Here is a 22,640-nt window from a genome sequence, read left to right as displayed (position 1 = left end):
CCCACCCTCCCCTCCCTCCTCCCAAGCTGCAGCCCAGGCCCCGAGCGCCGCACGCGATGTCATCCCTTAATTGTTTTATCTCGGCGATTAATTGGCTTTGAGGGGTTAATTACTTCCGAGGGGCGGGAGGGAGCGCTGCCCCTCTGGCGGCCGGGGCCTGTCAGAACAAATCAAGGCCGAGGTGAGGCTTCATGCCTGCTTTAAAAAAAAAAAAAAAAAAAAAGGAAATTTCACCAACTCCAGATTAGAAATAAGGGATAAATTGCACCCAGCTCTCGCTCTGGTGCCGAGGAAGGTCAGGAATAAATCCTGCAGTGAATCTCCCCCTTCCTACCACGCATCCCATTAAATCTGTCTGTAAGGACACTCTCCAGGTACTGAAGCTCCCAAAAAGGAGCTGCTTTGGTTGCGTTGTCAACACAGAAATGGCATTAATGGGATTTAAATACCTGTTAATGGGTTTAAATACAGAAATGGATTAATGGGACTAAAGGGGAAAGGAGCTGCTCTCCCTTTGCTCCCACAGCTCTGGTCTGGGATGGGTAGGGGGTGCTCAGGCGGCCCCACAAACACCCAGGGAGGCAGAGCAGCAACAGAACCTCTCCTTTAATTGCTGGGTTACCCTGACGGTTTGTTCTGACTGACAGACCACCCTGGGGCTGCCATGGGCAAAGGAGTGTGGGCTCAGCTCCAATCCCACTGACATGAATCCCAAAAAAACCTCCAGCTGTTTGTCAAGGGAAGAGTTAAAAATGGGGCATCTGCTCCCTCTGAACACAATCCCCCACCACCTTCAAAAAAACAAGGAGCGGGAGCCCCCCAGCCCAGCTCTGCTCCACACACACGTTAGAAAAATAGATTTTTATTGAAATTCTTCTTTTTGCTCCAGGGAGTTTTCTTCTGTCTTGGAATAGAGACCAAGCAGGGTCTCTGCATTCGACCTATGCCTGCATTTATATCAGGATCAAGAGTTAAAAGCCAACTGGTGAATCTCTAACTCTAGAAAAGTACAATATATGGCTTTCGCACCTACATCCAAGGGGGCCTTGCGGGTTGGGAGCTTTGGGGAGCTCGTTTGGGACAAAGCCAGGATGGGGAGGGTGGCGTGGGATGAGGGGACAGCCAGGGACCACATGCAGCTGTGCACAAAGCCAGCCCGGAAATCGGCACATTCCCGGTGTGTGGGATCCTTTGGTTCAGCTTTGGGACAGCCCAAAGCTCAGCCCCAGGGTTTGCTCCCCACAGGGGTTGGGTGCAGCTGGGTTGCAGTGTGGACCCTGCTCCTGGTCCCCCAAACTGCTCCTGGCTCCCCAGAAATGCTCCTGAGGGGCTGGTCTGGCTTGTGGGCTCTGAAACGAGGCCTGGATGAGCTCGTGGGTCCCAGCAGCTCCTCTGTCCAGGGAACACGTCCCCCTCTGGAGCTGCATCCACAGGGAAGGCGAGCTTCCACCTGTAGCCACACTGGTGGGGGTCATGGGCCCTCACAATGGGCTGGAGCAGCAACTTTGCCTGGTGCTGTGGCTGGGGAATTCCAGGGAATTCTCAAGGAGCCACAGCCACCACATCTGGGGACATTGCACAGCACGGCCTTGCAATCCCATAACCTCAGGCAGGATCCACGGGAGCATTGCCCACACGGTGCCACGCCCTTGGTCCATCCTCCCTTGGAAAGGCTGAAGATTCCATCCAAGGACAAGTGGAATCCTTCCAGGGCTGGGATTTTGGGGACACCCACCCCGGGGAGCTCAGCTCCGGGTGCATCAGGCGTGGCCTGAGCAGCTCGATGTTCCCAGGAGAGCCTGAGGGGACACAAAGATCCCATTGCACTTCCCAGGAGGGCTGGGGCAGCCAAAACAGGAGCAGAGACCCCAGGGCAGGGAAGGCACCCGTGTCCCCAGGCTGGCCAAAAAAAACGCTCAGCGGTGGCTGGGGACCTGTGGCGGCTCATGCAGGGAGTGACCAACAGCTACAGCAGCAGATGGAGGGTTAAAAGAGGAGCCACCCACTGGGTGGAATTAGGCAGAATCTGGGAGGACCGAGCCACCCCTGGCCACGGTCCCCCCGCCGTGGTCACCATCATCTGGGGTAATAATCCTCGGGGACCCCCGAGAGGTTGCGGAGCTTCAGAGCCGCGTCCACGGTTCGGATATAGCCGCTGATCACCTTCCTCATCTCGGGGGTGTAGGGGTCGTACTCCAGTTTCCTCAGGCCCGAGCGCTTGAAGTTGCCGTCCTTCTGTCCCTCCACGCACAGCAGCCTGTCCTCGCAGGCCGTGACGCCCAGCAGTGCCACCATCCTCTGCAGCTGCACGAACAGGTCCCGCTTGAGGTCCTCAAAGTGCACCACCAGCACCTTCTTCCCGTAGCGCAGCCAGTCCAGCGTGTGGGTTGCCCACCACGGAGCGTAGTTAGCCACAAACTCGGGCCACTCTGGGGAAAAAAAAAAAAAGGGGAGCAGAGGGTGTGTGTTGGAATTTCACCCAATTACAGAAAACTGCGCAGATTCGTGAAGAAGGAGGTGCAAAAAAACTGCACAGATTCGTGAAGAAGGAGGTCCAAAAAAGACATCTAACCTACACTCAAAATTCTCCATCTTGGCTCCCATATATCACCATATACTAAAACCCCAAATCTAAGTTTTTTCACCCTGAGAGATCACACGCTCCTAACCAACTGCACACCCATAATCCCAGTGCTAATAATCAGTTTTGGAAGCTTTCTCTACAGCCTCAGGTCAAATGCAGCATTCTCTTGTGGGTCTGTGCCTTTCAGCACAGAAAGTTTAAAATTCTCAGCATCCAGAGTTCCAACAGATGTGTGTGGATGTTCCCTGTGTCCTCTCCCATCCCTGTTGGAACATCTCAATTAACCTTCTGGCTAATTGATCCTGCTATTCAAATCAGGTGGCGAGAGGGATGATGAAACACCGATAATCAGCCGCATCTCTCCTGGCAGTGCCGCATTAAAGCTCCAGGCATCTCCCTCTTCCTCGTGTCCTCCCCACAAAACCAAGGCCTGATTAACAGCTGGACTGGGTTTAACTCCCCAGGGAATCGTTAACCACAGGATGTGTTCCATTAAACAGATCCAGGACAATTCACCTTGTGTAATCACAGCACATAAAACTTTGCTTTGGAGCCGCTCCAGGGACGTCGTAAAATTAATGCCACGGAACCAAACAGGGGTTTGGCCTCTGCAGGGCTGGGAATGGGCTGAGGGAAATGGCAAAACACCCCCTCAGAACTGGAGGTGAGGCTGGAGAGGGCCTGGGGATATTTTCCCCAAATTTGCCCCAAAATTAATTCTTGGGAGAAGAAAATAATTTGGAGAGCTGGGCTGCCATGAAGGCCAGGAATGGGACCCTCATGCTCCATGTTCAGGGGTCTCTCCAGCTGGGAATGGAGTCACCAACCATGCAATGGAAAATCTCCATCTTTCCCAGCAGTGGTTAATTAACCTGACAATTAACCCATCGGCTAATTACTCTACACATCCTCTGGAAAGAATTTGGTGATGAGTTTGAAGTGCATCCAAACAAGACTGGGCTGGCATGGTCCCCTCTGGATCTCCCTCCCCTCGGAGGCACGAGGCCTGGGACAGGCTGGGGAGGGGGTTGGGATTGGGAAGGCTCAGGAGGCTCCCTGTGGTGCTGGGATACCAATCCTGGCTCCATCCACAGATGGATGGGGAAAAAATCAACCAAGAGGCTCCTATGCCACCACAGTGGGGACAGTGCCAGCCCAGGGACACAAGGCTGAGGAAGTGGGGGACACCACACCCCTCTGGTTTTATGGGATGGGGAGAGCAGGGCTGGGCTGTGCCCAGCAGTGTGAGCACATGGAGATAACGAAATCCAGGCACATCCCAGCCACAGCAGCCAAAGCTCCCCTTAAATAAACTCAGAATTAAGGGTAGCAGATGTTCAATCAAGCTAAACATTTTAACTCTTTCCAATGAAGTCAATCCCACAACAGCAATTTGGAAATTGCTGTAATTAAGCAGCCTCTGGCACACGCCTGTGCGTGGGAAAGGTGGTGGCTGGGGAGCAGCTGGACACATGGAAATAACACCTGGATACCACAGGGATGGGCTGGGGACTGCCACCACTCCCTGTGCTCACACTGGGGACAGGAGATGCCCATCCTTGCCTGGGCCAGCCAGGTCCTGCTGTCCTGTTCCACCCCTTCCCATCTTGTCCCACCCAACACAGGAACCCATGACCATCCATGGTCACACCAAGAGATGGCTCCAAAGTGGTGGCACAGCCCAAGATCCCCTCATGGACACCCAGCTCCAGCTCTGCTGGGCTTTCCCAACCAATTCCCAGCTCCGGCAGCAGGGCTGGAGCTCTCCCAGAGGAATCCCTCCCTACCTTTGCCCTTCCAGTGGGCGTGGGCGGCGAAGCCGATGTGTCCCCCGTACTTGCGGTTGAACTCGGCCATCAGGGCCTTGTAGGGGTTGCGGATGAGCAGGATGGCCGAGTCGAAGGACTCGATCTCCTTCTGCCCACTCTCATGGGTCTTGATGCAAATGGTCCTCCCACTCCTCCAGTGGTCCCGCTCGCCCTTGAATCCTGCCCGGACAGAGCTGGGATTAATGGGGCTAACAGGGAGCTGGGAAAGGGGCTCAGCCTGGGGAAAAGGAGGCTCAGGTGGGACCTTCTGGCTCTGCACAAACCCCTGACAGGAGGGGACAGCCGGGGGGAGTCGGGCTGTGCTCCCAGGGGAAACCAGACAGGATTAAAGGAAATGGCCTCAGGCAGTGCTGGGGAGGTTTAGATGGGATATAAGGGAAAATATCTCACCCAAAAGGTGCTCAATCCCTGGCACAGCTGCCCAGGGCACTGATGGAGTTCCCACTCCTGGAGGGATTTAAAAGCCGTGTGGATGTGGCACTTGGGGACGTGGTGGCCTTGGCAGTGCTGGGGGAGCAGTGGGATTCGGTCTCAGGGGACTTTTCCAACCCAAAGGATTCCACAGTTCCATTAAAGGGAACATCACAGGGATATCAGGTTGCAAAATCCAGTTGGATGATGAAAGCAGCTGGGGCGTGAAGGAGGACTTGCATCCCTCTCCCAGATGGAAATAATTTATTTTCCCATATTATGAGTCTCATAAAATTGATGAGTGGGTGGCTCACAGGCACAGGGGCCCCTCAGAGTGACATCTCCCTGGCCACACTTGGCTCTTGTGCCTGTTTTGAGGGGTCAAGGGCAGATTTTATGGCTATAACCTCCCTGAGCACAGCTGAAACTCTCCCAGTAATAAAGAAAGGGAAATCCTTGTGCCTGTGGGGCAGTGGATCAGCCCAAGGTGGGGGTGATGCCATAAGGGGGGGGGTCCAGAGAGGAGACCCTGCACTGAGCATGGGGCTGAGCCAGCATCAATCCCAGCCCCTGACATGCACCTGGAGTGGGGGATAAGCTGGCAGGAGTTCTATTCCATCAATTAGAGGGGTGTAATTGGCTCTCGGCAGTGGATAAATCTGCCGGTTGCCTGGATACCTCCTAGCCCCTCCAACAGGGAATGAGCACGGATCCCACGCTCGTGTGGCTCAGCAAAACCCAGCCAAGGCTTTTCCCACTGCTGCTCCCTTCCCTGGGATGCTGCTGCACCCTGGGGGCTGGGGCAGTGCTCCCTCACTGAGCATCTCCCTCTCTGCGAGGCTGGATTTGGCAGGAATTGGGAAGGAATGTGCTGCCTGGGGTGTCGGGAAAATGAGGATTTAGGGAATAGCCTGGGTACAGACCCCACCAACCACATGGCACAGATACACACCCCAACTCCACCACAGCTGAGGAGGAACAGAGAATTTCCTCTCAAAGCCACAAAAAAGTGAAGGAATAACAGGAGAAACCTTCAAGGTCTCCAGATAAAACTGTTGGGAGTGATTCTGAACTGGGGGAGCTGGGGTGGGTTATTAGAACCAGAATCTCAAAATGCTTTGGGTTGGAGGGCATCTTACAGCTCATCTCATTCCAAACCTCCTGGAAAGGGACACTTTCCTCTATCCCAGGCTGCTGCAAGCCCTGTCCAGCCTGGCCCTGGACACTCACAGGGATGGAGCAGCCACAGCTTCTCTGGGCAATGCCTGCCACGACTTCCCCACCCTCCCAGGGAGGAATTCTCTCGCCAGGACACTCCAGCCCAAACCACCCCACGGAGCAGCAGCAGTCACACCCATCTCTGCTCCGCCCTTTCCGCAGCCACTGGGATGTCACCAGGGCTGTCCCCAGCTGGGGTGGCACCCCAGGACGTCCGTCCCCTCACCTTTGTTGTAGAGGGAGCCATCAAAGTAGTAGCTGCCGGTGTAGAAGCCGGTGGCCAACTCGATCAGGTGCCTGGCCCAGGTGTTCCCAGCTCCAGGAAAGCTGGCCAGGGCCACCAACTGCTTGGCACGGCTGGGCAGGAACCTCCTGTCCATGCAGCGGTTGTCTGCAGGGAGACACATCAGAAATGTGTCGTGGAAACCTGCTTTCCCCACTGGGATGTCTGAGGAAACGCTGCCTCTGCCAGGAAAATTCTGGGGAAGGGGTGAGGAGATGGCTGGGCAGGGAAAAGTGCCCTGCCTAAGACTTAGAAGGACATCCCAAAGGGATCTGGACACCTCAAAGAGTCCTAAACACCCAAAAAGTCCTAAGAGGACTATTCCAAAGAGTTCTCTGTCATTCCCAGCTGCGTGCTTAGGGAAGAGTGACTAACAGGGATTCCTATGCCAAGCAACGCTCCTGCTTTTTTGATGAATCAATGAACAGCATTTCCAGCACAGCTCCAGGCACCAAAGGATTGTGACAAGACTGACCCCAAACCACTCGAATTTGGGTCCTCATTTGCTCCCTTCAGCCCTTTCCTCTCCCAGGAACAGTTTTCCTTTCTCCCAGTGCTTCCCTGGCTCCCTGCTCCCACTGCTCTCGGGAATGTTCTGCCTGATCACAGCCTTTTTCCACCGCACCGTTTTCCCTGGAGCTTGTCCCCTCTGGATAGCAGACTCCCATGGGATCACAGAGAGGTGGGAGAAGCCCTGGGAAGGAGGAATCTTGCCAGAAGCAGACGGAATATGCTGTGCCCTGCCGCTGAGTCAGGCAGCAGCCACAGCTCACCAGGGTAGCGCCGATTTCCCAGGGAATTAAAACCCACTCATTTTTAACGGGATGCTCACACTCCCTGCTGGCATTTTTTGGGGGAGAGGTCGGGAAAAGCTCACCCTGCACTTGTGTCTGGTAGACCAGCAGGAACTCGGCGGAGCCGCAGCTCTCGAACTCCTCGGCGGCGCATTTGTGCGCGCAGAGCTGCTCGTCCTCGCGCTCGTGCAGCGGGAACAGTGTGCTGGGAAAGCCGCAGCGGCACGTGGTGCCCGCCAGCGCTGCCAGCGGGAATTCCTGCAGGGATAGCCAGAGGGAATGGCGCTGGCACCACCCCCCCACCGGGGCAGAGCCTTCGCCCCCCACACCCGCCCTCGCTGGGCAGCACGGGGTGGTTTGTAACAGCCTTCCAATTCCAACATCATTCCAGACCGTTCCAGCATCCTTCCAATTCCAGCATCATTCCTGATCATTCCAGCATCCTTCCAGACCTTTCCAGCATCCTTCTAGACCATTTCCAGCATCCTTCCAATCCCAGTATCATTCTAGACCATTCCAGCATCATTTCAGACAATTTCCAGCATCATTCCAGACCATTTCCAGCATCCTTCCAATTCCAGCATCATTCCAGAACATTTCCAGCATCCTTCCAATCCCAGCATCATTCTAGACCATTCCAGCATCATTCCAGAACATTACAGCATACTTCTATTTCCAGCACCATTCCAGACCACCCCTACATCCTTCCAACTCCAGCATCTTTACACCTTATTTCTAGCATCCTTCCAGCCCATTCCCAGCATTCTTCCAGACCATTCCACCATTCTTCCAATTCCAGCATCCTTCCAGACAATTCTAATATTGTTCTAGCCCATTCCCATCCCATTCCAGCCTCCTTCCAGCCCTTTTCAGCATCCTTCCAACTCCAGCGTCTTCTGCCTCATTTCCAGCATCCTTCCAACCTATTTCAAGGATCATTCCAGACCACTTCCAGCTTCCTTACACCTCACTCCAGCATCCACCCTCCATCAGTTCCCACTGCCAACCTTTCCCCTCCCAGCTCGGAGGCACCGTGCCCCAGGATGAGACCCCTGGACCAGAACAGGACCCCATGGGGCTCCTTTAAATATCCCTTCCAACCTAAACTCTAATTCTGGGATGCTTCTTCCCAAACTTTCCCAGGGCTGCTGCTGGCTCCATCTCCCTCCCGTGGCAGGGACACAAATCCATTTATCCCTTTTTTGGATACACAAAAATTATGTCCCTAAACTGGGTTCAGATCTCCCAGTGTGATGATGATGATGGAAACAAAGATGAAGAAGAGAAGTTTATCCCAGTACCTTCTCTGTGCAGAAATCCACACATTTATCCACAGACATGTTGAGCATAAGCTGGCTGGCGGGCAGGGCGATGGAGACGTTTTCCGGCCGGCGGAAGCATCCCCGGAAAATCGCGCTTCCATCTGGTGGGGGGAGAGAGAGAGAGAGAGAGGCCCCAGTGACACTCCAAAAATGACACTGCTGCCACTCCGTGTGACACGGCATTCCCGACTGCTCCAGTGGCTCCTGGCCCCTCCAGCAGTGCAGCCACATTGGATGACGCTTGTCTGGCTGCTGATGGAGCAAAATCAGAGCAAAACCCCAGCAGAAAAGTCAGGGATATTTTTTTCTTCTTGGCTGTTTTTATCAGCTCTGTGATCCCAGGGATGGAGCAGGGGCAGAGCCAGGGAAGAGAGCAGGGCCAGGTTTGGTCAGGTCTGGAATCCCATCCCTGGTCCTTGGTACCCTCAGCTCCTGTGCATTCCTGGTTGTTGCCATCCCCTTTCCCATTCCCTGGATATGAGGAAAGGTAAGCAGGGAATGTGAGTAATTATAGAGCTGCTTAATTGGGAGCCAAACGAGGGAGCACCCTCAGCTCTGTCTGGAATTCCCACACATCCTTCATCCTGCGGCACACACAGGAGACACTGATGGTCCTGTTTGGCCACGGGGAAAGAAATCTCCACACAAAGTCTCCCAAAATTCCTTGAATTCCAGCAGCAGTCCTTGGGGCTCCTCATTCCACCCATCCCCAGCCAGCAGCATTCCCCACAAGGAGATTCCTGATGTTTGTAGGAGCAAAACTACCCCAGACTCAAGAACCGCTCTCCAAGAACCTCCATGGAGCCATGACCTGGCTCGGGAATGCCAGGATCAGCCCTCCAGCACCAAGAGAAGTCCCCCCATTCCAGGGCTGAGCTGGGATCAGCCTCCAACTTACACCTGCGGGCGGATTCCTGGGCCAGCTCCAGGCGGTAGATGGAGAGCCGGTTGATCCCGCCGCAGGTGTTGCTCCGCTCTCCCTTGCATTCCATGTTGCACTCGGATTCACTGGCGTTGGACGCCTGGATCTTGTGCCCGCAGTAGCACTCGGCCCCGAATTCCAGCCCCGCGTACAGGTACCCCCTGCCGAGAGGGAGACGGGATCTCAGCACATCCCCCCCGGCTCCAGGGGGGTTGGAAGGAGCGTTCCTGCCTATGACCAGTGCTGGGATCAACAGTGCATCCCAGGGATTTGTTTTTGGGCTAATGATCCTTGTAGGGCACTTCCAACTGAAAAGATCCTATCCTATCCCATCCTACCCTATCCCATCCTTTCCTTTCCATTATTCCATCCCAATCTGCAATTCTTTCCTATCCTATCCTTATTCTTTTCTAGTTTGTTCTATCCTATTACTCCACTCCACTCCATTCCATCCTATCTCCTACCCTTCCCTATTTTCCTATCATATAATATCATATAATTGGATTCCATTTCATCCCATCCCATCCTGTGGGAAAGGATTGATGGAGCCAGTGCACGGGGATTCATGGAGATGGTGGGAAAGGATTGATGGAGCTGGTGTGCAGGGATTGAGAGCAACAGTGTGCAGGGTTTCATGAGAAGGATTGATGGAGCTGGTGTGCAGGGATTGATGGAGTGTGCCAGGATTCATGGAGCCCCTGGCACCGTCCCTACCGCTCGGCACAGTTGTCCTGGCAACGGAACACCGTCATCTTCTTGTAGTCGAAGAAGGACATCCCGCGCAGGGTCCTCTGCCGGGTGTTGTCCTCGTAGCAGCCGATGTACCGGGCTGGGGACAGAGAGGGGACAGGTCACAACCCACTGACCCCACCCCTCTTGATTTTCCCCTAAATAGGGATGTGCAGCAGCATTCCCTGTTTTTGTTTGCTTTGGAAACTCTGGGTCCAGACCAGGCAGGGACACCTTCCACTATCCCACGTTGCTCCAAGCCCTGTCCAACCTGGCCTTGGACACTTCCAGCCACAGCTTCTCTGGTCACCCCGTGCCAGGGCCTCCCCACCCTCACAGGAAGGAATTTCTTTCACTGTGCCACTCCAATTCCAAGCCACACTCTGGGATAACATTTCTCACCTCCTCCCTGCTTTTCACACCTCCCTGGGGTCCCTGACCCAGCTCACCCCATCCATGGTGTGCCCCAAGCACAGACCCCCTCATTCCCAATCATCCCAGCACAGCACAGACCCCACCAGTGCTGGAGCCACCTTCCCAAGCCAGCCTGGAGGCTGAAGAGGAGGAGGATGGAGAGAAATGTGCCAGAGAACTTCAACCACCATAACTCCCAGTTACTCCACACAGCATTCCCACAGGGATGAGCAGGTCCTGGCAGGTCAGAGGATTCCAGCGGGTGTGGGATGGCTCCAGACACTTGCACGGAGCAGGTGACTGATGTGCATTACCTTCAATCCAATGCTCCTGACATATGCGTGCTGCCACTTATTGGGAAGCCAGCCGGAATAATTAGGGACAGACGAGGACACAAGAGAGGGGGGAGGGTGGGACTGGCAGTTTGCAGGGAGAGGTGGACCTCTCCAGGAGGAATTTTGGAGCCTGTTGGAAACACAGCTGTGAGCATTCACACACATCCACCCAGTGATTGTCATTAAATTCCCCAAGCATCCCATTTTTTCCAGAGCTGGGGATATAGGGATGGCTCCAGCTCTCTACCTGGGGTGGTTGGTCCCTCCATCCTCATGGAATTTCTTGTTTGTGTATCACAGGTGGGAATGGCTGGACTTGTCCAGGAAGGCACCAGAGATGGATGTGTCTGAGGGCTGGGGTCTGTTCCTGCTTCCCTTGGCTTCACCGCCTAAAAATCCTCCCTGGCTGGAGGCAGAGATGCCCCTTCCCACCAGGATTTGCATTCCCATGGGGATGAGACCATTCCCTGGCAGACAGGGCTGTTCTCCACCCACACCTTCACCTGACACTGCCAGGAGAGGGAGGAGGAGGAAGAGGAGGAAGAAGGAGCTGCACATCACGCTCTGAACCAGAGCTGATTTTTGGAGCAATATTCCCTCTGGAATGATTTCACGTGGCAGAGCCTCCGCAGCCACCTCGTTAAGCTGTCCCCACTTAATTACCAACAGCATTAAATCCACCTGTTCGTGCCAGATATCCCAGTGCTCCAGAGGAGCAGGGAAGTGAGGGGGAGCTCCACCAACCACACCAGGAACACTGGGCACGTGGGATTTCTCAAGCTGCTGAATTTCTCCACGCCATCCCACTCAGGAGCTGCCAAGATGCTCCAAGGGGAAAACGATATTCCCAGAGCACCTGGGAGCAGATAAAGCCACGAAGGCCAAGCCCAGCAGCCCATCCCTGCTGGCAGTGCTGATGAGGTTAATCTTGGAGCACACGGGACATATGGCCCGGGACACGGGCACTGCTTGGGGTCTTTATAGGGACAGACAGCCTGGGCTCAGGGACCATCTGCTGAGGCTGCACTGAAGTTAATTTGCATTATTGGAGAGTCGTGGCCACCAAAACACCTCAGAGACCCCTCAGAGCAGGGTCACAATGGGGGAACCTCTTCAGCTCCTTTTAGCAGGACAAAATCCCGTAAGCACCACTTTTCCTTTGGCTTCCATGTCTGGACCATGCATCATTCCTGGAATGAGCACAACCACATCCTACTGGAGGAGGAGGAGGAGGAGCCCTCCATGCCCTGGGAGCAGCCCAGGTTGGGGGGATCAAGCCTGGACCCCTGGGAAAGCCCCAGTGTGCCGTGGTTTGGGGGTTCCTGCTGGAGTCCAGCCACCCAAATCCCACAGAATGCACAGTTCTGGCTGCCTTCAGGATAAATAAATGCCATTTAAAAAATCAATGGGAATTATTCCATTTTCTTATCCTTGGTCATTAATAATGGACCCTCTTGACAAGCCCCCAGCCAGGCAGGGATCTCCTGGATCCAGAGGCCACAGCCCAGGTCTGTCTGCACTTCCACGGGAATCACAGCTAGCCCCTGCCTCGACACAACACCCACACAAACCTGGATTTTGTGTTGATTCAAGCCAACAGAATGAAAACTGAATTTTGCCCCTGACATAGCCAAAGGGTGGGAGGAAGATGGGGCACAGCATCCCCCCCAGCTGCCACCCCCAAAATTGCCTGTAACAGCAAGGGGGACTCGGAGCTCGGAGATGCACCAGGGAGAAAGAGTGAAGACTGAAAAATAAAAGCACATTATTGGCACTTGGGGAGAGAGGAGAGGAAAGAGGGAAGGAGGGAGAAGATCCTTCTGGAAATATTCTCTGGACTGATGTTCCCCAGAGTAGGGTGCTGCTCCCCAGAGCATTCCCGTGGGATGCAGCAAGAAAACCTCGGTGCTCTGGCAGCGTGTGCACGTGGTTTATAAATAAATAAACAAATACACATTTCCTGGGGGGGTCTGGTCCTGTCAGGGATGCACAACCCAAAATAGCTCAGACACTACGGCCCCAACTCGTGATGTCCCCCTGGGAGTGGCAAAAGGAGGGATCCCCCTATCCTTGGGACAGCACTCACCTCTGTCCTCCTCCTTCTCGCGGCCGCTCCTGCCCCTGAGCGCACGGCTCCGGGGGCCGCCGTTATCCCGGGATTTTCCCCTGTCCGACGGCTCCTTGGAGGTGCTTTTGAACCAGGGACCGTGCCGTCGGCCCCCCGCCGGCATCGTCGCTGCCGCCTTGAAGCCGCGGCTGAGCTGCATCACCCCCAGGTAGGGCAGCCCCGGCTCCTCGGCGGCCGCGGGGCTGCGCGGGCTCCCCGGCACCGTGGGCTCCCCGGAAAAGCCGGAATGCAGGAAAACCAAGCTGCCGGCCGCCAGGTAGAGAGCCAGCAGAGTGAAGAAACGCACGGGTTTGCGCCGAAAATACCGCTGGAGTTTTAGCAAAAGCTTGGCCATAGCGTCTTCATCCCTTCCCCGGCAGCCGGCGCCGCGGGGAAGCTGCTCTGCGGCTCCAGGGATGCTCCGAGGAGGGGATTATCCCGCCTGGATTGGAGGTGAATCCCGGCCAGCAAATGGGGTGAGGGCTGCAGGGCGAGGTCGTACAAAGTTGTTGCCCGACCCTAAAAAGTCCAGGAGTGCTGGGGAAGGTGGATTTTGAGTCCCCGCGTCGTGGCCGGGGTGTTCCAGCGCTGGCTGCCACCTCCAGCCCCGGTTTATTCTCCTGCCGGCAAAGTCCCCCGGCTGTGCCCCGGGGACCGCGCTGATGGAGGGATCATGTTAAGGAAATCGGTGTTTGAAGGTGATTTGAAAGCCGATCAGCTGCCGCAGCTCCTCGCTCCCGGCGGCACCGGCTCCGTCAGGCATCGCTCGAATGGGAACGGCACCGCTGCTCTTTCAGACAAAGAATGGAAGGTGCCTGGACGCGCCTGGAGCCTGGAATGCTGCCTGGGACCCTTTGTGAAAGGAAACCCCTTTCAGCTCACTCCCAGGGCAAGAAATCTCCACCTGCAAGTCAAAGAGAGGGGCACACTCGGGAAAGCGTCCCAGGACACGGTAGGGTGGTGGCCCTGTCCCTCCAGGGGCTGAGGAAGGCCACCCGCTGTCTCCATCGCCTTCCAGCCCTGGAAGGGGGGCAGTTCCACCTCTCCCAGGTGGGTAACTGAGTGCAGTGGGAGCGATGCTGGTGGGGTGAGCCCAAATCCCAGAGCCTGCACGTCTCTGCCTCGTTGTGCAGGAGAGGTGCTCCAGGATGGCTCTGGGATGTGGAAAATTTCCAGTTTCACCCAATTTCACCCCCAGGAGGATGAGCTGTACACACACACTCTGCATGGACACGTTGCACCCCTAGATCCAAACATCTCTGCAGCAGCAGATCCCAAGTGAAATCCATGCATGAGCAGTGGGGTGCTGCCAGTGGCTATTCCAGCATCCCACAGGGTCAGGAGCACGACATCCCTGGGTCGTGTCCCTCCAGTTCCTCATGTCCCCAGGGACAGGAGATTGCCATGACATCCTCTACCTCCAGCCAGGAGCATTCCCATTCCCACCCTGCCACCAGGAGGGTATTGTCCCAGGAACAGGAACACCAGGACCATCCCTGGTGGCTCTTGGCACGGGAAGGGCAGAGATGGGACAGTCCCCTCCAGCCCCCCCAGGCTGGATTTCCCTAGAAATCCAGCTGGATTTCTCTCTTTCCAACCCTCCCAGCTATGGAAGATTTGCTCCAGCCCTTCCTGGGAAAATGCCACGTGGGAAATGCCCCTGCTGACACATCCCAGTGCCCGGGGTGTGCTGCCTGTCACGGTCTCGTCTTATTTTAGGAAAGGAGACGGAAATAAATGGAAAGACAAAGTGCCATTAGTTTAATGGCCTCTATGTTCCTGCCATCTGTCTTCAGTTGATTAAATAAAAAATATTGGTGGAACATATGGCATGAATTATACATCAATATTTTAATTTGGTTTCCCAGAGTGGTTATTCAGATACCTCCGGCTCTGCCACGGGAATTTTGTGAAGCTCAGGGCTGGACAGGCTGGGGCAGAGCAGTGGAAGGGCACAACCCCAAACCAGCCCTCCCCAGCCCGGCTCAGAGCCAACACAGCTGGAGTAAAGGCTGAGTAACCTCGGAGCAGCAGCGGTTTGGGTTTCCCATGTGCAGGATGCGGCACCTCGGCATGGCCAGGGAGGGGGGGCCATGCTGGGAGAGCAGCCCCCAGCCCGGTGGTCCCGGGGGTGTTTGGCTGCTCTCCTGCACTCCCTGACCAGGATTTTCTGGCTTTCCCTTATCCAGAACAAATCCACGTTGCCGGGGTTGGGATGGGAGCTGGATACGGGGTGGTTTGGGGAGCAAATGGAGCGTCCCCAGGGCTGTCCCTGCCCCCCAGTGTCCCCAGTGTCACCCCCCTTCCTCCACTCCCCGGCTGGGCGCTGCCAGGCTCTGGCACAGCATATAAAGAAGGGGCTTAAATTACTCTCATTAAGCCATCTGGAGCTCATCCTTCTCCATCATGAACTGCGAAGTCACAGGTCAATTACTGCGCATTTGCATATATTCCATTAATGCTTCTGCTAATTGTCTGGAGCAGATAATGGGCTCGGCTCCGGGCTCCTGGCTGCCGGGGGATGACAGGCGACGGGGAGGGCCGCCACCAGTGCTCCCAGTACGGACACCAGTGCTCCCAGTATCAGCAGGGGCTGGGGGTATCGGGAGCTGATGGATGCAGGAACCATCCGAGAATGCCATTCCCTGCATCCCACCAGCGCTCCCTGGGTTGCAAGGACGGATCCACCCGCGTGCAGCAGCGCTGGGGTGAAGGAGCGGTCACCCCCGGTCCCCATCGCCACCGTCACCCGCCACGCTGTCCCCAGGGGTGCCATCCTGCCCCCAGCCCCGCTGCCTGAATCCCGCTGCGCTCGGCGGCGGCGCCGGTGCCAGCCCAGCCCGCGGCGTGGCCGGGGGACAGTGGTGACACATTTTGTCATCCAAACTAATGAAGCAAACGGGGACAGTCCCCAGCCAGCGCAATGCAGCGTCCTCAGCCTGGCCTTCCGGCGGCTGCTCGGGAAACTGCTGGGACAGCAGGGAACGGAGGGAATTATCCGCCAGGGAATTATCCGCCAGCCCTCGCTCGGGTACGACCCGCTGTGATCCATCCCCCTGCTCGCATCCCAGGGGAGGGATCCAGCCCTGGGAGCTGCAGTGTTGGAAAAATCCCCTCGGCTGGCAGTGCCAGGATTGGGGAATCCCTCCCTGCCCCCCCAGACCCTTCGGCACGCCGAGCCGAAGCACAGCTGGGGGCGTTTCCCAGGATGTGGGTCCAGCCTGGACTGGGAAATGGTTCCCTGCCTACATCCATCACCACCCTCCCACCAGGAGCCAAAATCCTCATCCCATCAATGGGACACCCGGCTCTGCATCAGTATAACCCCACCAGGAGCCGAAATCCTCACCCCAGCACCGGGATACCCGGCTGAGCATCACTCCACACCCAACCCACCTCTCTGAGCGGTGTCAGCCGTCCCCAGGCCAAGGAAATCCTTGATAATTTGCCAGCTTTATCCAGGTTTATCCATCCCTCTGCACGTGGAGAGGTGGGAACAGGTCCGGGAGCGGCAAGAATGAAGGGCCCATCAATTATGGATTTGGGACTTGTCTTCAAATTGCTCTGCAATTATTGAGCCCCAAGGTCCACTTGTCTTCAGGCACCACCTCCCATCTGAGCAGGGCCAAACACCCTCACGTGGCTCCCCCAGCCCGGGAGAACAATGGGCCCATTAAAACCAGCAAATTAACCACCACCAGAATTCCATTAGGAGGAGAAGGCGATGGGGAATATCCAATTTCATCCCCTCATTAACATTTCTTATCACAGGGACGGGGAAAGAATAGGGCTTGAAACCAGAGGGGTGGTGACATCAATGGGGTGACCCCGCGGGTGGGCTGTGACGCAGGGACTGACCTCGGTCCCACGCCACCGGACGTGGGGACAGCAGGTTCTGCACCCCACTGGGCACCCTTGGGAATGCTGGAATGCTTCTGTCGAGCCTGGAAATGCAGTGAAGGACCCAGGGGATGGGGTAAAAGACCCTAATCCATGGGGTGCAACACTTATGGGACACAGTACCCAGGGCATGGAGGGTCCCTGGACCTGCTGTCACGAAAAGCCACCCACTTGGGTGCAGGGACCACCAGAAAGCCCCATGTCCCTCCATCACAGAGCAGTTCCTGCAGCTCCACATCCTCCCCAGCACCAACCAGTGACACCAGTCCAACCCCCAGGGACACTAGTTCAACCCCCAGGGACACTGGGCACCGTGGGTGCTGCCATCCCTCAAACCCTTCAGCCTCCATCCCTAGGAGTGTCCTGCAGTGAAAGCCTGGAATTGCTGGCCTGACAGAGGTTGAGCAGCCCAAGATCCCAAATGGAGTTGCCCATCCTCTTTTCCAGCCCCATGGAAATGGATTTTCACCCTTTTCCATGCTTTAAGGAAGCAGCAAATGAGATGCATGGGGCTGAATTTAAACCCCGTTATGGGTGGGAATGAAGCTGACATAAACCAGGATTATTCCATCCCAGCAGGGCACACCTGGAGCATCCAGAACCTTCCAGTGCCTCTCCCAGGGGGCAGCCGGGCACAGGGAGCTGTCAGTCGCCCTCAAATCAAAGCCAAGTTTGTTTTTTCAGCTTCTCTCTGCCTTCATTTTGCTGAGAAATAGATTTGTGCCTCCTCTCTGCTGGGGAAGCCTCAAAAGCAGCTGACTCAGCAGCTTCCAGACTCATTCCAGGAATCTGCACCGTGAACGGATCCTCATCCTCAAGGGTGAGACACTTCCCAGGCCCTGGGCTTCCCTGTGGAGCCACTAAATCCCTTCCACAGGCCAAACCAGCAAGGGATGCAGAGGAAAAACCTCTCATTAGGGATTTATTAGTTCAATTTGAAGATCCAGGGCAGGATTTGCCCATCTGCTGGTGGATTTTTGTGTGGGATTTCCAAGGGTTTTGTGGGGTTTGCAAATCCTCCTCCTTGCTGGGAGTCCATGGAGGAGTTTGGACTGGAATTAGGGAGCTGCTTTTGCTTATGGATAAAAACTGATTTTGAAATATTCTGGGGATTTGTTGATGTCCTCAGCCCTTTCCCAGGGCATGAGGCACTGAGATCCAGAGGGATCCAGGATCCATTTGGGGCTGCCCCAGACTAATTGATTAAGGTCTCTAAAAGGCTTCTCTGAAATGAGGTCGTGCTAATTGCACAACCTCCTCTTAGTGCTCCCTGTGCTCTCCAGAGGACAGAGCCTACAGGGCAGCAGCCCCATTTCTGCCAGGGCTGAGCTATAAATAAATCCAGGAACATCAGGATGGATCCTACCCTGGCTTATTCCAATAACTGGACAGAGCTACACGAGCCCAGGGCCTGCAGCCTGGCCCAGAAAGGCAATTTTGTTTAATCAAGTTATTTAAGGAAGTTTAACCCCATTTTTAATTATGACGTTGAGCTGCCTGGCATTGCAAATCTAAGGGATGCTGATTCCTGCCCAAGGGATGCTGATTCCTGCCCAGAGGATGCTCATCCCCACCCAAACCCCACAGCCACGGGCTGGCACGGGGTGGGATCACCATGATGGTGGTGGGAATTTGCTGTGAGTACAGAGAATGCCAAAACCAATCCCAGCTGGGATGAGAAGGCTGCTCCAGTCCCCAGAAGCAAAGAAATGTTGCTGCCTCCAGGCCACTAATTCCCAGGTAATCCCATCTCCATGGCTCTGCTCCTTTCCTTGGATATTCTCCTCCACAATGGCCCAAGTGGAGCTGAAAATGGGGAGTTTTTACTTCACGTTCTGCTCCTCCACCCACAATTCCATCAAAGCTCGTTCCAGGTTCTTGGAGGCTGAATTCCCCTCACAAGTGTGAAAAGCAGCTCATAAAGAAAAATGGTTTAAGTCATGAATCATTTAAAAGGCACCCGGCACTGCCGAAGGCAGGGAAGGAAATAGGGGAGGAAATAGCCGTGGATTGCTGAGATTCCAGGGAGAGGGTCCAGGGAATTGTGGGGTGATGGAAATGAGGTGGCACAGCGGGGATCCTGCTGTGGGACTCGGTGTTCCCCTCCCAGCATCGTTAGCTTTTTCATTAATTAATTAATCTGCAGCAACCCCAGGGGTCCGGGTGATCCAGTTCTCTCCAGCAGCATTATCCCATCTGCCCGGGGTATTTTGGGTGGGGCTGTGAAAGGACCGGGAATCTCCCTCCTTTGGGACCAGGGTCACTGAGTTTGGGTGCTGGGGAGCAGGATCCCAACCTTCCCCCACCACATCCCTGCTGGGGAGCAGGATCCCAACCTTCCCCCACCACATCCCTGCCGGCTTCCAGCACCGCTCCCGGAGCATTCCTGCTGCCGGCATCAGCCCCCATCCCAGCGTGCAAGGCTGAGAAACCTCCGTTTCCCCGTTAATTCCCTATTTTTGGGTGACACACGGCGGTATCTGGGAGAGGCCACCCCGGATTGCGGGGTCTCAGTGACACCGAGGGATGCTCCCAGACTCCCGCTCCCGTTTCTTCCCACCCTCCCGACACTCAAGCCCTTGGAAAAGGTGATGTAATTCCTTCAGAGGACGCTGAGTGTCTGTGACAGGGTTTAACCTAAGGAGTTTAAATGTCTCACGTTCGGGGGGGTTTCATGCCCAGCCTGCAAAATCCAGTTACGGTTTTCAATCAGACTTGGGGAGCCGGGATGTGCATCCAGGGAATGCGCTGCCACCCGGAGCCGGGAGGAGGAGGAGGAGGAGGGGGGCAGGAGGAAGGCCGGGGCTGTTCCCCAGGGAAGCACAGCTGGATCCCAGCCAGCTGCTGGCTCAGCAAAGCTCCCCCCAGCCGGAGCTGCCTGGATCCAGAGGAGAAGGAGGTTTAGGATACACGGGATGGACTTTTCCAGAGGCAGCCGGGACTGGCAGCCACCCCTGGGGGATGCACGGCCCTCCCTGCACTGCTCATCCTCCCCAAATCCTCTGGCCACTCCATCCATGGACACCTGCACGTCCCTGTCCCTGTGGAAGAGCATTCCTGAGCCGCAGCTGCTGGCACATCCCGAGCTGACAGCTCCTTATTCCAGGGAAAGCCAGGACACTGCTGTTTTTTTCCTTGTGCTTAACGAGGAGGAACAAACCCCGAAGCAGCCAAAGGGCTTGATGCCGAGGTTTTGAGTACCAGAGCCCAGTCCTGGCTCTAGGATTCGTGGGAAGTGATGAGAAACACCAAAAGGAGATTGTCCCAAGGGAAATCCAGGTGCACCCAGCAGGACCTGCCTAAATCCCATCCCGATGGGATCCATGGACACCGTCAGGGGGGATTTGAGAAGTGTGACCCCTCATGGGTGTCACAGAAAGCTCTTCCCATGGGAGCACCCAGCACATCCAGCCCAGGATGAAGCCCCCATGGACTCCCCAGGTAGGGAAGAGCAGAATCCAATCTGCCCATAAATCCCACACTCAGGTCTGCTCCATGGAGATTTGCCTCAGCCCTCGTTAATCTGGGATTACAGCAGCACTGGGGCAATTAACTAACGAGCTTTTCCAGCAGCAGACAATGCCTTGCACAGCCCACGGACATCAATGGAGTGAGAAGGAGGATTTCGTGCAACACTTCCTTCAAAACCTCCTTTCCCAGGAGAGCTGATTCCTTTCTTTCCCCTCATCCTGCAGCACGAGCGAGAGGGAGGCCGGGCTTGGAAAGGATCTGCCATTCCCATGGCTGCTGCAGGCTCATCCCTCAGCACGGGGCAGATCCTCCTGTCCCACGCTCCTTCCCCAGTCCCAGGAGGAGCTCCTGGCTCTGGAGAGAGCCAACACATTGGGAAGGACAAATTCCCATCCCAGAGCTGCCTGCTCTGCTCAGGGAGTCCCTGGTGCTCCAAGGGGGTTGGGAGAAGCAGAGATTTTCCCAGGATCTGGGCTGAGCTGGGGATGGTGCTGAGCACTCCTGGATCCTGCCTCAGCCATGGGAGTTGTGACTCTGGATGGGAGCCTGGAGCTGCTGAGGCTTGGCCCAGCTTTCCACGGGGAAAAGATCCTCCAGAAGAATGGAGTTTTTACCTGGGAGAGAAAATCCATCCCCAAGTCCCCTTGGGGAACCAGGGGTCTGTGGGGTGGGGGTTCCCCATCTGCCAGGATCCCAAACATCAAGGACCCTAAAAGACAGGGACATTCACATGGATGAGCCCCACTGGACCCAGGCACCTGCAGCCCTGATGCTGCAGCTGGATTCGGGTCCTTGAGCGCCAGGATTTGGGAAAGGCATCCCAAAAAACAGAGCAAAACCCCCCTGGGGAATTCTCCTTGGGCCTAATAACTGATAATAATATGTGGAATATTATATTATAATGTATATAAAAACCATGGTAGTGGCTAATAATATACATAATAAAATAATAAATATAAAACCATAACACCTGCTAATAATATATAAAATAGATGTAATATAATCTTTATAAAACCACAATAATTGCTAATAATATCTATAATATAATAACATACATTTAAAAATCTAACAAATCCTGTCTTGGAGAAGCCCCTGGAGCTCAAGAGCTTTGGATATTCCAAGGGAGAGCTCTTTCCCAAGCCCAGGGAAGGGACAGCCCTTTATGAAGGATAACTCCCAGGTAAATTCCCAGAGGAAGGAAGGATACAGCACTCACCAGATGAGAAGGTGCAGTGTGCCAGGACAGGGCTGGGTGGGGGCACCCCAGGGCTGCAATTCCCAGTGCCAGGCTGGGATTCCCAGCTCTGCATTGCCGGGAAAGTTTCTTTAATCCTGCCTTCACGGAGGCCGGGGTTTATAGGGCTCAGCTCAAGGTTACCTTCACGCCGTTCTGCAACTGCCTCTGCTCTCCCTGCTCATCTTTATGTTAAATTATTCCCCGAAGTTGCCAGCATGGATGTGGGAAGAGGAAAATAAACAGCGGAGAGGCTTCTGGCAGGATTACATTCCCTTATGTTCCTTATTTCCCCGGTGGAGATGTTCCTGCACAAAGTCTGGGAAGGAGGATGAGGATGAGGAGAGCTCTCTCCTGTCTGGCTCCCTCAGCGAAGCAAAACCCTTCCCAAACCAGCAGAAACCAGCGAAAAATCCCTGCCGGGATGAGGCGGGAATCACCAACTCCCGCAAAGCCGCGGGGGGGACCCGGTGCCCCCCCAGCTTCCCGCACACGCAGCCGCCGCTTCCCGGCGCAATTCCCGGCGGGCCGGGGTCCTGCCGACCCCCGCTCGCGGAGCTCCGTGGTCCTTTTTCCTCCTATTTCTTTACATTTTGTTTTGCGCATGGGGGCTGGGGGGTGGCGTTGTTTGTTTTCTACTCTTATTTTTTGGTTGTTAATCTGGGAATTTTTTTTCCTTTTTTTTTTTTCCTTTTTTTTTTTTTCTTTTTTTCCCTTCCCCTTAGCCCCGGTTTCAATGCGCTCCCTCCGCCGGCAGCTCCTCTGCCCCCTCCCCCGAGCCCTTTTTCCTCTCCCCCGCCGCCTCCTCCTCACCGTCCCCGGGCCCTGCTCCCGGCCGCCGCCGCCGCTCCAGCCGCTCCATCCATCGCTCCATCCATCATCCCCCGGTGCCTCCATCCGCGGCCGCCCCCGGGAGCGGCGGGGCCGGGGGGGCTCCGGGCGCTGCCCGCGGCCCGGCCCCGCTGCCGGGGGGGCTCCGACGGTGCCGGTACCGCTCGGGGGGGGTTCTGGTGATGCCGATGCCGGCCGAGGAGAGCCCGGCCCGGCGGCTGCCGCTCGGCTCTGCCCGCAGCCGCTGCCGGGCGCT

At 55.7% G+C, this 22,640-nt stretch overlaps 1 protein-coding gene across 2 annotated transcripts; it reads right to left on the bottom strand.

Moving 5' to 3' along the window:
* Positions 1-846: 846 nt before the first annotated feature.
* WSCD2 (WSC domain containing 2) lies at positions 847-22,398 on the bottom strand. Of its 2 annotated transcripts, none has more exons than XM_068208587.1 (9): positions 22,367-22,398; positions 12,928-13,852; positions 10,078-10,192; positions 9,340-9,524; positions 8,421-8,542; positions 7,203-7,377; positions 6,269-6,433; positions 4,372-4,572; positions 847-2,429 (listed from the first exon to the last, which is right to left on the bottom strand). In XM_068208587.1, the coding sequence occupies exons 2-9, from the start codon at positions 13,301-13,303 to the stop codon at positions 2,077-2,079; spliced, it is 1,692 nt and encodes a 563-aa protein (XP_068064688.1). In that variant the 5' UTR covers positions 13,304-13,852; positions 22,367-22,398; the 3' UTR covers positions 847-2,076. The 2 variants fall into 2 exon arrangements, with proteins under 2 accessions (XP_068064688.1, XP_068064689.1); XM_068208588.1 differs by lacking the exon at positions 22,367-22,398 and adding an exon at positions 21,536-21,690.
* Between the last annotated feature and the right edge of the window lie 242 nt (positions 22,399-22,640).

Source organism: Anomalospiza imberbis, chromosome 18 (genome assembly GCF_031753505.1).
Source record: "Anomalospiza imberbis isolate Cuckoo-Finch-1a 21T00152 chromosome 18, ASM3175350v1, whole genome shotgun sequence".
In the NCBI taxonomy this organism is placed as follows: Eukaryota; Metazoa; Chordata; class Aves; order Passeriformes; family Viduidae; genus Anomalospiza; species Anomalospiza imberbis.
The sequence above is the reverse complement of the archived record's forward strand: the minus strand, read 5'-3'. Positions and strand labels throughout refer to the sequence as shown.